The sequence below is a fragment of the Schistocerca piceifrons genome, chromosome 2 (assembly GCF_021461385.2).
Source record: "Schistocerca piceifrons isolate TAMUIC-IGC-003096 chromosome 2, iqSchPice1.1, whole genome shotgun sequence".
In the NCBI taxonomy this organism is placed as follows: Eukaryota; Metazoa; Arthropoda; class Insecta; order Orthoptera; family Acrididae; genus Schistocerca; species Schistocerca piceifrons.
Window position 1 is genome coordinate 440670556 of NC_060139.1, and position 12789 is coordinate 440683344.

At 38.5% G+C, this 12789-nt stretch overlaps 1 protein-coding gene across 1 annotated transcript in view; it reads left to right on the forward strand.

Moving 5' to 3' along the window:
• LOC124774931 (E3 ubiquitin-protein ligase Su(dx)) overlaps window positions 1–12789 on the forward strand; it is a 141089-nt gene that overhangs the window by 64590 nt on the left and 63710 nt on the right. The window contains 1 exon segment of the mRNA XM_047249619.1: window positions 4619–4889. Coding sequence (XP_047105575.1) covers window positions 4619–4889 — 271 coding nt within the window.

A 12789-nucleotide genomic window follows, 5' to 3' on the forward strand; every position in this document is an offset into this window, starting at 1 on the left:
AGGGCAAACCTACGTTTTTAGCTTTTGTAGACTTAGAGAAAGCTTTTGACAATGTTGGTTGGAATACTCTTTCAAATTCTGAAGGTGGCAGGGGTAAAATACAGGGAGCGAAAGGCTATTTACAATTTGTACAGAAACCAGATGGCAGTTATAAGGGTCAAGGGGTATGAAAAGGAAGCAGTGGTTGGGAAGGGAGGGAGACAAGGTTGTAGTCTCTCCCCGATGTTATTCAATCTGTATATTGAGCAAGCAGTGAAGGAAACAAAAGAAAAATTTGGAGTAGATATTAAAATTCATGGAGAAGAAATAAAAACTTTGAGGTTTGCTGATGACATTGTAATTCTGTCAAGAGACAGCAAAGGACCTGGAAGAACTGCTGAACAGAATGGACAGTGTCTTGAAAGGAGCACATAAGATGAACATCAACAAAAGCAAAACGAGGATAATGGAATGTAGTCGAATTAAGTTGAGTGATGCTGAGGGAATTAGAATAGGAAATGAGACACTTGAAGTAGTAAAGGAGTTTTTCTATTTGGGGAGCAAAATAACTGATGATGGTCAAAGTAGAGAGGATATAAAATGTAGACTGGCAATGGCAAGGAAAGCGTTTCTGAAGAAGAGAAATTTGTTAACATCAAGTATAGATTTAAGTGTCAGGAAGTCTTTTTGAAAGTATTTGTATGGAGTGTAGCCATGTATGGAAGTGAAACATGGATGATAAATAGTTTGGACAAGAAGAGAATAGAAGCTTTTGAAATGTGGTGCTACAGAAGAATGCTGAAGATTAGATGGGTAGATCCATAACTAATGAGGAAGTATTGAATAGGATTGGGGAGAAGAGAAGTTTGTGGCACAACTTGACTAGAAGAAGGGATCGGTTGGTAGGACATGTTCTGAGGCATCAAGGGATCACCAATTTAGTATTGAAGGGTAGTGTGGAGTCTAAAAATTGTAGAGGGAGACCAAGAGATGAATACACTAAGCAGATTCAGAAGGATGTAGGTTGCGGTAGGTACTGGGAGATGAAGCAGCTTTTTTTTTTAATCTGTCTATTTACATTATATTATCAATAAATGATTATTTTTGTTGCATGTAATCTTGAGAATGGAACTGCTTATGTTGCAGTTGAATGTAAACAAAGAGTAATATAAATTAAGAAATATGAAAGTCAAAGTTTTTTTTCTGTAACAAAGAGGAAACAGTAAAGGCTCTGAGCAGTTGTATTAAAGAACAACTTTAGTACCATCAAAATCAAAGTAACTCATAAATAATCATGATTTCTGCTCAAAAAAGTGTTGTGCCCTCATTTTTAAAAATTCAAGCATGTGGTACAAACATGTTACTATAATACAAAATTCTACTCTAGTATGTAGTGTGAAAGTCTGTCACTAGTCTTTTTTTGTGTCACCAGTCTTTCGTTACATGACTGCATACTCCATTTTATCGCCATTCCCTACGGTAGTCCTGGAAATATTTCTTTTTGAGCAAACTAACCAGTAACCCTGCAACTACTGTCCAGCTTTACTTTGATACAGTGACTGTGTCCTCTATTTCCGTTGACTAACCATTGACTTGCTAAATGCCTCATATGGTAGCATTGGAAAGAACCAGAGGGATCACACTTATCAGAAACCCTCACTTTTTGCCAGCCTCTTGCATTGACTGATCATTTCTACACTAAATCTTCAGTTGTTTAGCATACCCTCAGAGACATTTGGAATGTGATGCAAGGTATCCTATTAAAGTTGTGTTGAGGAAAGAAGATACCCTAGAGTAGCAAGAGAGACATTACCATGGCACACCACATGAAATCACTGCTGCCACCAACCAGTATCCTGCCATCAAATACTAGCAAACACTCCCTGAGAAGAGTGGTTGGGAGTTCATTTTGTAACTACCAGTAAATGCCTGTTTCATTAAAGAATCAAACTCCCAGGTATAAAACAGCTTTCAACTTCTTATTTGTTAACAACTGAATGAAATGTGTTAAATGTTTGACATTAAGCATGTAATTGAGAAAAAAGATTTGAAGTTATGTCGAAAGTTTGTTGGAAGTCATCATGTGCCCTAGTGATAAAACACTGAATGAATATAGTCTGAGTAATCTGGACTAAGTTTAAGTTTTTCAAGCATCTTAATGTTTATATGATGTCATGTCTCCTGAACTGTTTGTCATACAATGATATAATAGTGCAGGTGCATTCGCTGGTATATGTGAATATTATCTGCAAAATGTGCTAAACCTGTGATGTAAAATTATACTCTTAATGAGTAGATAATGATAGCATTTTAAATTTTTAAATTCAGTATATAATTATATGAAATATTGAAATCCCCCACCCCCTGGAAGCCATTAGAAAGAGAATCTGCAACTGGGACTGTGTTACCGTGCCCTGGATTCATGTGACCAAGCAGTATTAACCAAAACATTGAACACGAATCATTGAGAGTGCATGTTTGGTGTATCTACATACCAGTATTACACTATATATTTCCCCCTGGGAAGAGATAGTTATGAATACTAATTAAATATATTTATCTTCCTTCATTGTGTTGTAGATGGCTTGCGGATAATCTCTGGCGACATTGTCTGTAGTGGTTGATTTATTATTGTGCTGATTGCAACACTGTATGCCATTTGGTTTCTTGATATTTGTTTTCTTCCAAAATATTTCTTTTAACACGATATAGTGAAGTACGCACAAAAAGAAACATTTTCTTACCAAGCTCACTTTTAACAAGAGAGTGTCTGAATAACAACTGAATGCAACCTCACTGCTGAAACATCTGGAAAGCAAATCCTTATGTAGCTGCAGTTGACACCTCGTTGTGCGCACCAGAAAGTTCTAGAAATCTACACTTTTTCCATGTACAATAATTTTCGAATTACAGTATCAATTATAACAAAGGAATAATACATTTTTGGAATCTGCTATTTTAATGTTTCAACTGGGTGTTATTTATTATTTAAATTAATTTCAAATTTCTGTTTGAAAGTCCTGGAGTTTGCAGTGTTCTTTCTTTTACTAGAGTTTGAAATAAAGTGATGTTAACCAAAATCAATTTGTCAATTGATAACAAAATGTTTCCTTCAAGGCACATGATAGTTCTTCCTAATAACTTTTATCTGTGTTGAAATATAATGTAATTCCATGTTCGTTGACATATTTTTTTAAAGTACTGTGCTTTCACTGAAATCAATACAAACATATAACAGATACCTGAATTGGGAATAGTAAATCTCAATTTAAATAATCTTAAATAATAATCTTAAAATTTAACAGATTTATTTGTTGCTTATTTTACAAATGTAATAGATTGCATGATAGAAAGATACAGTGTTAAACAAATAGTTATTTTCAAGTTAATTGTTTCTCATTGCCTTATTGCTTTTATTGTTTCAAAATAATCAATGAGATGATGAAGGTCTAATTGTATGTGTTATGCATATGTATTATACATTACAATAACCCAAAAGAAATGCTTCCGTTGATCTCAAACCATACTGAATGGAATAATTATTTTTGTGTGGTTAGCTGTATTGTCATACATATAGACATTCATATCATAAAGTGTACAGGAGAGGTGGAACCTGCTATTTCATTAGATGGAGTTTTGCATACACAATGATAATCACCAATTTAGTCTTTCCAATCACCAATTTAGTATTGGAGGGCAGCATGGAGGGTAAAAATCGTAGAGGGAGACCAAGAGATGAATACACTAAGCAGATTCAGAAGGATGTAGGTTGCAGTAGGTACTGGGAGATGAAAAAGCTTGCACAGGATAGAGTAGCATGGAGAGCTGCATCAAACCAGTCTCAGGACTGAAGACCACAACAACAACAACAACAACATGATAATTTCAAGTTCTGCGTACAAAGAACTTTACAACCACTCGTTCTCAACGTAGAAAACAAATATATCGAGCATTGTTTCCAGGTTCTGGCACATCATGACAGTAACCACAACTTCATGTTGAAGCAGATCATTAGCTCTAAAGTAATTGTTGCTCTTTTGAAATATGCATATGAAACAGGTCAATTTTGTGACTCATTGAAAGAAGCTAATACTTAAACAGCTTTCCTCACACTATAAAGCACTGAGAATTTCCAAGTAGCTAGAGAAGCATTTTCCCTACAGGTACGTGAATAAGACAGTAATGTGTATGGCCACCTACTGCCTTTTGTGGGTCCTAAACTTTAGACTTCAGTGTAATACTTAGTTGCTTTCGATGTGGATTAAGGTGATTCATTTCACAATTGATTGTTTGACATTTCCATGTTTTTGTCATCCTTTTCAGGGGGCCAAACACAAAGCAAGCTATAACTAATGTTCTACATGAAACAATTGTAAATAATAATTTTCAGCTTGCATTTAATTTAAAATGTTTAGTGTAAAGATTGGTACCTTGTAGAGGGTCACTGATTATTTCCTCCCATGTCGTAATAATCAGTAAGCTGTTTAATAATATGCTAGTGTCAATAACTGATTCCATTCTAAATTATTGTAGTTTCTTCTCAGCTTATCCAGTTTGATATTCATTGTATGTTATTTTTTGTTTATGCTGTTTATGTCTTTTCTTGTTTTCTGATAAAGTGTATTCTGCAATTACACAGGTTCCAATTCAATTAATCCCTCAAGCCCTCCATCAGCAGCCACAATAAATGGAACATCAGTGCAAGTACCATCTGGCGGTGCATCTGTTTCGGGAGCACCTGCACTGTCAGCGGTACCATCACTCCCCACCATGAATGGTGTGTCAGCAATTAATGGCATGCCTAGTCCTAATCCAGTTGGTGTACCACTTGGACAGCCAGCAAATGGTGGCATTGAAGCACCCACACAGAGGGGTCAAGCTGTAGGAGTTGAAGAGCCATTACCTGCAGGGTCAGTAGTATCTGATTTACCTGCAGTCAATATTCTGTTTCTAGTATAGTTTCCAATTTGAATTTGTAATGTTGTGCAAGATGGTTATGCTGAAGATTGGCTTAGAAAGTGGTGTTTGTACAAAATGATACGAGGAGAAAAACTTTTCAGGCAACTGTAGGTTAGCGGCACCATTGTAAGTAGGTAATGTAACAGGTTTTTGTGTCATCACCAATAAAAGATAGATGCTGTAGTGAGTTACTGTAAGGCAGACAGTGATGGAATTACTCTTCTTCTTGTAGATACAAATCCATTACCTCATGACTGACATAAAATCAATACTAGTCACCACTGGGCAGTGTTATGTGCCCTACCACAGGCTGGTGATGAAAAGGTGGAAAGAATATATGAGAATGTTGAGGAATTAATAAAAGTATAGATGTGGGTATGAAAATCAGTCTTCACTGATGGAATGCTACGTTAAGGGGAAGGAAGATAGCAGAATTATTGAAGAATGTGGGTTGAAAGGAAGAAATAAGGGGAGATAGGTGTATTTGTTGTATTTAACAACATTATGGAAAGACTAGGATGCTACTCACCACATAGAGGAGGTGTTGAGTTGCAGACAGGTACAATCAAAATAATACTAGAAATATTAAAGGTCTCAGACAAAGTCCTCCTTCAGAAATGGAACGTCTCTGATGGTAATTTCTCTTAAACAGCCTCTTCTAAAATCACAATAGTGAAGCTATATGTGTCATAGACTGGAAAATAGTAACTGAATTAAATTACAACTAAGAATTTAAGAATCAAATGCTGGACTGGGAAGTATGAATAGATGTAGTATAATGGACAGTCATCTCAGTTTCAAAGGAATGAAGAACATGGAGAGGATAAAGAAATGAGATACTGTACTTTTCATTTTTTTTTTCTTGTGAATTTAATATTCAGTGAAATGTTGAGTTATTGTAACACTACACCGTGAGTATAAAGTTTTCATCTGAAATTTCGAATGAAGAATTGTTGCTGATTCAACTGCATGACCCAAAATTGATTAAATAATATGGATATTGACTAGTTAAAACTGAACAAGACAAAAGGGAAATGCTCTGGGCCACCAACCATAGGACAAAATAAATGTAACAAGCACAGCACAAAAAAGAATTCAATTTAATAACAAAACAAGTAGTTATTGCTGGGGAGGTCACCAGATGTTACAGCAAAGGCAGATAAAAAAAGGGCTATGCATGACTCAACCAAATCTTCAGGTTATCAATAAAAGAAGGAAATTCTGCAGTGCAAAGAATTCAATTGAAAGCCAGCAGTATATATTGTACAGATGTGAAATGAACAAGAAGTCACTGTGGATTGATTAGTGGTGCATGCAGTGAGTATTGGTGTATATTTTGTGGTCAGAGGCAGTGGAGCCAGTAGGTTAAGTAAGGGAGAAGCTAGTGTCACTTACATCTTACCGTGACGTGATGTCAAAATGACTTGTCACTTGATGCAGCCACAAAGGCATGAGTCACAGTAGCTTAGCTTGTGTGCGAGTGGACCCTCAGAAATCACAAGCAGCTAAATTTTTACACAGTCAAGAATGTAATTGTCATTAGTGCTTGTTTCACTCACAGCAACTTAAGCTGTGCTCTTAAATTTCTGCGTAACCAGACTCTTATAACCCATGTTATATTTGATAAAGAAAAATGGGCAAATATTTTTGACGAGCAAGAATACAAATTTAACTACTGCTCGTTAAAATCACAGCAAGTTAATGTCATTTTTTAAGTAGACCGAACTCAACAAAATTGAATAAAACTCACTCTTAAGAGAGACCACTCTTTCATGTAAATAATGTAGAATATTGCAGAATATACCTCTGTTGCATTAGTAAGACAATCCCAGAATTTTTTACAAATGTTAAGAGAAAAAAATATGAAAACTTACTTCTTTCTCCTCTGTGACTCCGCACTTCGACAACTGTCTCTTTCAAGTTAGGATTTCCTGAAGGCTTTTACCACCGATATGTCATTAACTGGCATTTAATTATTACAAATCGTACCAAGAGTGACATGTTTGTGATGAAGCTTCTATGTACTGTTGCCTTGAAACAGCATACTGTCTTAACATGCAGGTTGTAATATGAAAGCAACAGAATATGATGCAATCCAACAGTACATCTGTAAAGTTTTTCATTTGTCAACTGCTATCGCTGTTGACATTCCCATCAAGTGACACGTCATTTTGATGTCATTTCGCAGTAAGCTTCTGTTCTTACTGGCTTCTCCTATTTAAGTAAAGGCAGAATGTATGAGTGGATAAAAAAGATTGAAAACAGACATTGGAGTGGAAGATGGCTATGCATACAAAGTCTGACAACAAACGGAAGATCAAATTACAAATCTGTGTCAACAGGCATGTTTTTATAGAATCTATGTCAACAGGCACATTGTTAGTGAAATTTCTGTGTAATTTAATTTGAATCATGAATTTGCATACAATGTCCTCTATAACTTACATGGCTCAATGCAAGTGCATTTTTGGTATGGGGCTACATAGTTATCTTAATTTTGGGCACCTATTATGAACACTAGAACTGATATACACATGAAGAAGGTGCTTTTCGTGGTCAAATTATCACACAACACGAGGCCTGGATGCATTATTTTGAATCAGATAATAAAAGATAATTGAATGAGTTAATTGTTTGTGGAATCTCTTGCCAAGTGAGAGGATCCAGATAATCTGTGTGATATAACAAAGATTTGAGCCTCTTGAGTCATGCTGTAGAGCAGGCTGTTTCAATGCTGCCCATATTCCGTTTGTGGGCAGGTGCAGATAATGTAGGCTACCCACCTTACATCTCTGTTGCATGCATTCTGCACAAGCATACACTACACCCTGCCTCCTAGGCTGCTGGTACATCATCCATTTGCTCATCCCTGCCCACCTATGCCCATGTCTACCTGCTTTTTCCTGGGTGGACACATGTGCTGGAACAGCCTGCTTTAGACATGCATGGCAAATGGTTATTGAGTATTCCCATGATAGGCAGTTCTGTGTCCATTCATGTTTTCCTCTAGAGGCCAGCACTGAGCGAGGTGGCGCAGTGTTTAGCATACTGGACTCGCATTCGGGAGGACGACTGTTCAATCCCGCGTCCGGCCATCCTGATTTAGGTTTTCCATCCTTTCCCTAAATCGCTCCTGGCAAATGCCGGGATTGTTCCTTTGAAAGGGCATGGCCGACTTCCTTCCCCATCCTTCCCTAAAACCGATGAGACCGATGACCTCGCAGTTTGGTCTCTTCCCCCAAAACAATCCAAATCTAGAGGCCAGCTGTTGAACTCCCTTACTGACCACCCAGATTTAGGTTTTCCATGATTTCCCTAGATTGCTCCAAGCAAATTCCAGTATGGTCCCATCTCTAAATTGCTCCAGACAGATGCCAGGATGATGTCTTTAAAAAGAGCATGGCCGATTTCCTTCCCCATCCTTTCATAATCTGAGCTTGTGCTCTATCTCTAATGACCATACTCTCGTTGGGATGTTGTTATTGTTGTTGTGGTCTTCAGTCCTGAGACTGGTTTGATGCAGCTCTCCATGCTACTCTATCCTGTGCAAGCTTCTTCATCTCCCAGTACCTACTGCAACCTACATCCTTCTGAATCTGCTTAGTGTATTCATCTCTTGGTCTCCCCCTACGATTTTTACCCTCCACGCTGCCCTCCAATACTAAATTGGTGATCCCTTGATGCCTCAGAACATGTCCTACCAACCGATCCCTTCTCCTGGTTAAGTTGCGCCACAAACTTCTCCTCTCCCCAATCCTATTCAATACTTCCTCATTAGTTATGTGATCTACCCATCTAATCTTCAGCATTCTTCTGTAGCACCACATTTCGAAAGCTTCTATTCTCTTCTTGTCCAAACTATTTACCGTCCATGTTTCACTTCCATACATGGCTACACTCCATACAAATACTTTCAGAAACGACTTCCTGACACTTAAATCTATACTCGATGTTAACAAATTTCTCTTCTTCAGAAACGCTTTCCTTGCCATTGCCAGTCTACATTTGATATCATCTCTACTTCGACCATCATCAGTTATTTGGCTCCCCAAATAGAAAAACTCCTTTACTACTTTAAGTGTCTCATTTCCTAATCTAATACCTTCAGCATCACCCGACTTAATTCGACTACATTCCATTATGCTCGTTTTGCTTTTGTTGATGTTCATCTTATATCCTCCCTTCAAGACACCATCCATTCCGTTCAACTGCTCTTCCAAGTCCTTTGCTGTCTCTGACAGAATTACAATGTCATCGGCGAACCTCAAAGTTTTTATTTCTTCTCCATGGATTTTAAAACCTACTCCGAATTTTTCTTTTGTTTCCTTTACTGCTTGCTCAATATACAGATTGAATAACATTGGGGAGAGGCTACAACCCTGTCTTACTCCCTTCCCAACCACTGCTTCCTTTTCTTGTCCCTCGGCTCTTATAACTGCCATCTGGTTTCTGTACAAATTGTAAATAGCCTTTCGCTCCCTGTATTTTACCCCTGCCACCTTTAGAATTTGAAAGAGAGTATTCCAGTCAACATTGTCAAAAGCTTTCTCTAAGTCTACAAATGCTAGAAACGTAGGTTTGCCTTTCCTTAATCCTTCTTCTAAGATAAGTCGTAAGGTCAGTATTGCCTCACGTGTTCCAGTATTTCTACGGAATCCAAACTGATCTTCCCCGAGGTCAGCTTCTATTAGTTTTTCCATTCGTCTGTAAAGAATTCGTGTTAGTACTTTGCAGCTGTGGCTTATTAAACTGATTGTTCGGTAATTTTCACATCTGTCAACACCTGCTTTCTTTGGGATTGGAATTATTATATTCTTCTTGAAGTCTGAGGGTATTTCGCCTGTTTCATACACCTTGCTCACCAGATGGTAGAGTTTTGTCAGGACTGGCTCTCCCAAGGCCATCAGTAGTTCCAATGGAATGTTGTCTACTCCGGGGGCCTTGTTTCGACTCAGGTCCTTCAGTGCTCTGTCAAACTCTTCACGCAGTATCGTATCTCCTATTTCATCTTCATCTACATCCTCTTCCATTTCCATAATATTGTCCTCAAATGCATCGCCCTTGTATAGACCCTCTATATACTCCTTCCACCTTTCTGCTTTCCCTTCTTTGCTTAGAACTGGGTTTCCATCTGAGCTCTTGATATTCATACAAGTGGTTCTCTTATCTCCAAAGGTCTCTTTAATTTTCCTGTAGGCAGTATCTATCTTACCCCTAGTGAGATAAGCCTCTACATCCTTACATTTGTCCTCTAGCCATCGCTGCTTAGCCATTTTGCACTTCCTGTCGACCTCATTTTTGAGAGGTTTGTACTCCTTTTTGCCTGCTTCATTTACTGCATTTTTATATTTTCTCCTTTCATCAATTAAATTCAGTATTTCTTCTGTTACCCAAGGATTTCTACTAGCCCTCATCTTTTTACCTACTTGATCCTCTGCTGCCTTCACTACTTCATCCCTCAAAGCTACCCATTCTTCTTCTACGGTATTTCTTTCCCCCATTCCTGTCAATTGATCCTTTATGCTCTCCCTGAAACTCTGTACAACCTCTGGTTCTTTCAGTTTATCCAGGTCCCATCTCCTTAAATTCCCACCTTTTTGCAGTTTCTTCAGTTTTAATCTGCAGGTCATAACCAATAGATTGTGGTCAGAGTCCACATCTGCCCCTGGAAATGTCTTACAATTTAAAACCTGGTTCCTAAATCTCTGTCTTACCATTATATAATCTATCTGATACCTTTTAGTATCTCCAGGGTTCTTCCATGTATACAACCTTCTACCATGATTCTTAAACCAAGTGTTAGCTATGATTAAGTTGTGCTCTGTGCAAAATTCTACCAGGTGGCTTCCTCTTTCATTTCTTAGCCCCAATCCATATTCACCTACTACGCTTCCTTCTCTCCCTTTTCCTACACTCGAATTCCAGTCACCCATGACTATTAAATTTTCGTCTCCCTTCACTATCTGAATAATTTCTTTTATTTCATCATACATTTCTTCAATTTCTTCGTCATCTGCAGAGCTAGTTGGCATATAAACTTGTACTACTGTAGTAGGCATGGGCTTCGTGTCTATCTTGGCCACAATAATGCGTTCACTATGCTGTTTGTAGTAGCTTACCCGCATTCCTATTTTCCTATTCATTATTAAACCTACTCCTGCATTACCCCTATTTGACTTCGTGTTTATAACCCTGTAGTCACCTGACCAGAAGTCTTGTTCCTCCTGCCACCGAACTTCACTAATTCCCACTATATCTAACTTTAACCTATCCATTTGCCTTTTTAAATTTTCTAACCTACCTGCCCGATTAAGGGATCTGACATTCCACGCTTCGACCCGTAGAACGCCAGTTTTCTTTCTCCTGATAACAACATCCTCTTGAGTAGTCCCCGCCCGGAGATCCGAATGGGGGACTATTTTACCTCCGGAATATTTTACCCAAGAGGACGCCATCATCATTTAATCATACAGTAAAAGCTGCATGCCCTCGGGAAAAATTACCGCCGTGGTTTCCCCTTGCTTTCAGGCGTTCGCAGTACCAGCACAGCAAGGCCGTTTTGGTTATTGTTACAAGGCCAGATCAGTCAATCATCCAGACTGTTGCCCTTGCAACTACTGAAAAGGCTGCTGCCCCTCTTCAGGAACCACACGTTTGTCTGGCCTCTCAACAGATACCCCTCCGTTGTGGTTGTACCTACGGTACAGCTATCTGTATCGCTGAGGCACGCAAGCCTCCCCACCAACGGCAAGGTCCATGGTTCATGGGGGGGCTCGTTGGGATACTAAACTCTAATCTTCCTTCCTATACAAAAAGCTGTTGTATTATTTACCGGTAGTGAGATTGGAGGTAGTGGTAATATGTGGCGGTATAGGACAGGTTTTACAGGTAGAAATATGACAGGGGTAGGAACCATGGTCAGCGAAAGTTGCATAGTAATTTACCCTAGATGCCTAGGCTGCAGTATAGGAAGTGTTTGATGTGGAATGGCAGCAGCTATCGAAGTGGAAATATTATTGCTTATTGGTTGGTTAGATATGATTGAGGTATGGATATGAATATCAGTGAGATGATCAATGTCCAGGAAGATGGCTTTGACATTGGAAAAGAACCAGATCAATTTAAGTTAGGAATAGGAGTTAAACAGACCGTAAAGATATCGGCCATGAATCTGCATGAAGTCCGGAGGCTCATGAAATATTTGTGACTAAAAATGAAGTAGGCTAGTGTGACAACAAATGAGCTGCTTCAGTTACTTTCACAGTTCATTACTGTGGTACTTGACCATTAGAAGTACGTGAAAGAGGTGCTTATCAGCTTTTGGACACCTTGATGTACAGAACTGTTCCTTGTGACTGTACTTCTCCCATCCAGACTGAGCTGCACGGAAATGCAAATCCCAGGCCCCTCACAAGGCCTCGCAGTTGCCTCCACAGAACTGCGTACACTCTGCACTAACAGTCATCATTACCAACAACTCCAGTTTTGAGTGCCAGAGATATAAAAAAATTATCATTGTAGAATGAATTGGAGAAAGTAGATGGTTGGGTAATGTGTTTAGAGTTTGACCAAACACTAGTAAGTGCTACTCCGAGATGAAGAGATTGGCACAGCAAAAGCTGTATCCACCTTGTAAAAATACTGACACTCTCCACCTTGTCCCGTCCCTCCTCCAGAAAGGTGACTTACTAAAGTTATTTGGAGGTTGTAGTATCAGGTAATTTTTTTTAATGATTTATCTGAAATTTACGATACGGGAGACTTCCAACTGAATTCCACTAGTAGATAACTATCTGAACTATCAGAAGATCAAGCTGGTATCTCAAGCTTGCACATTGCTGTGAAAGTGGT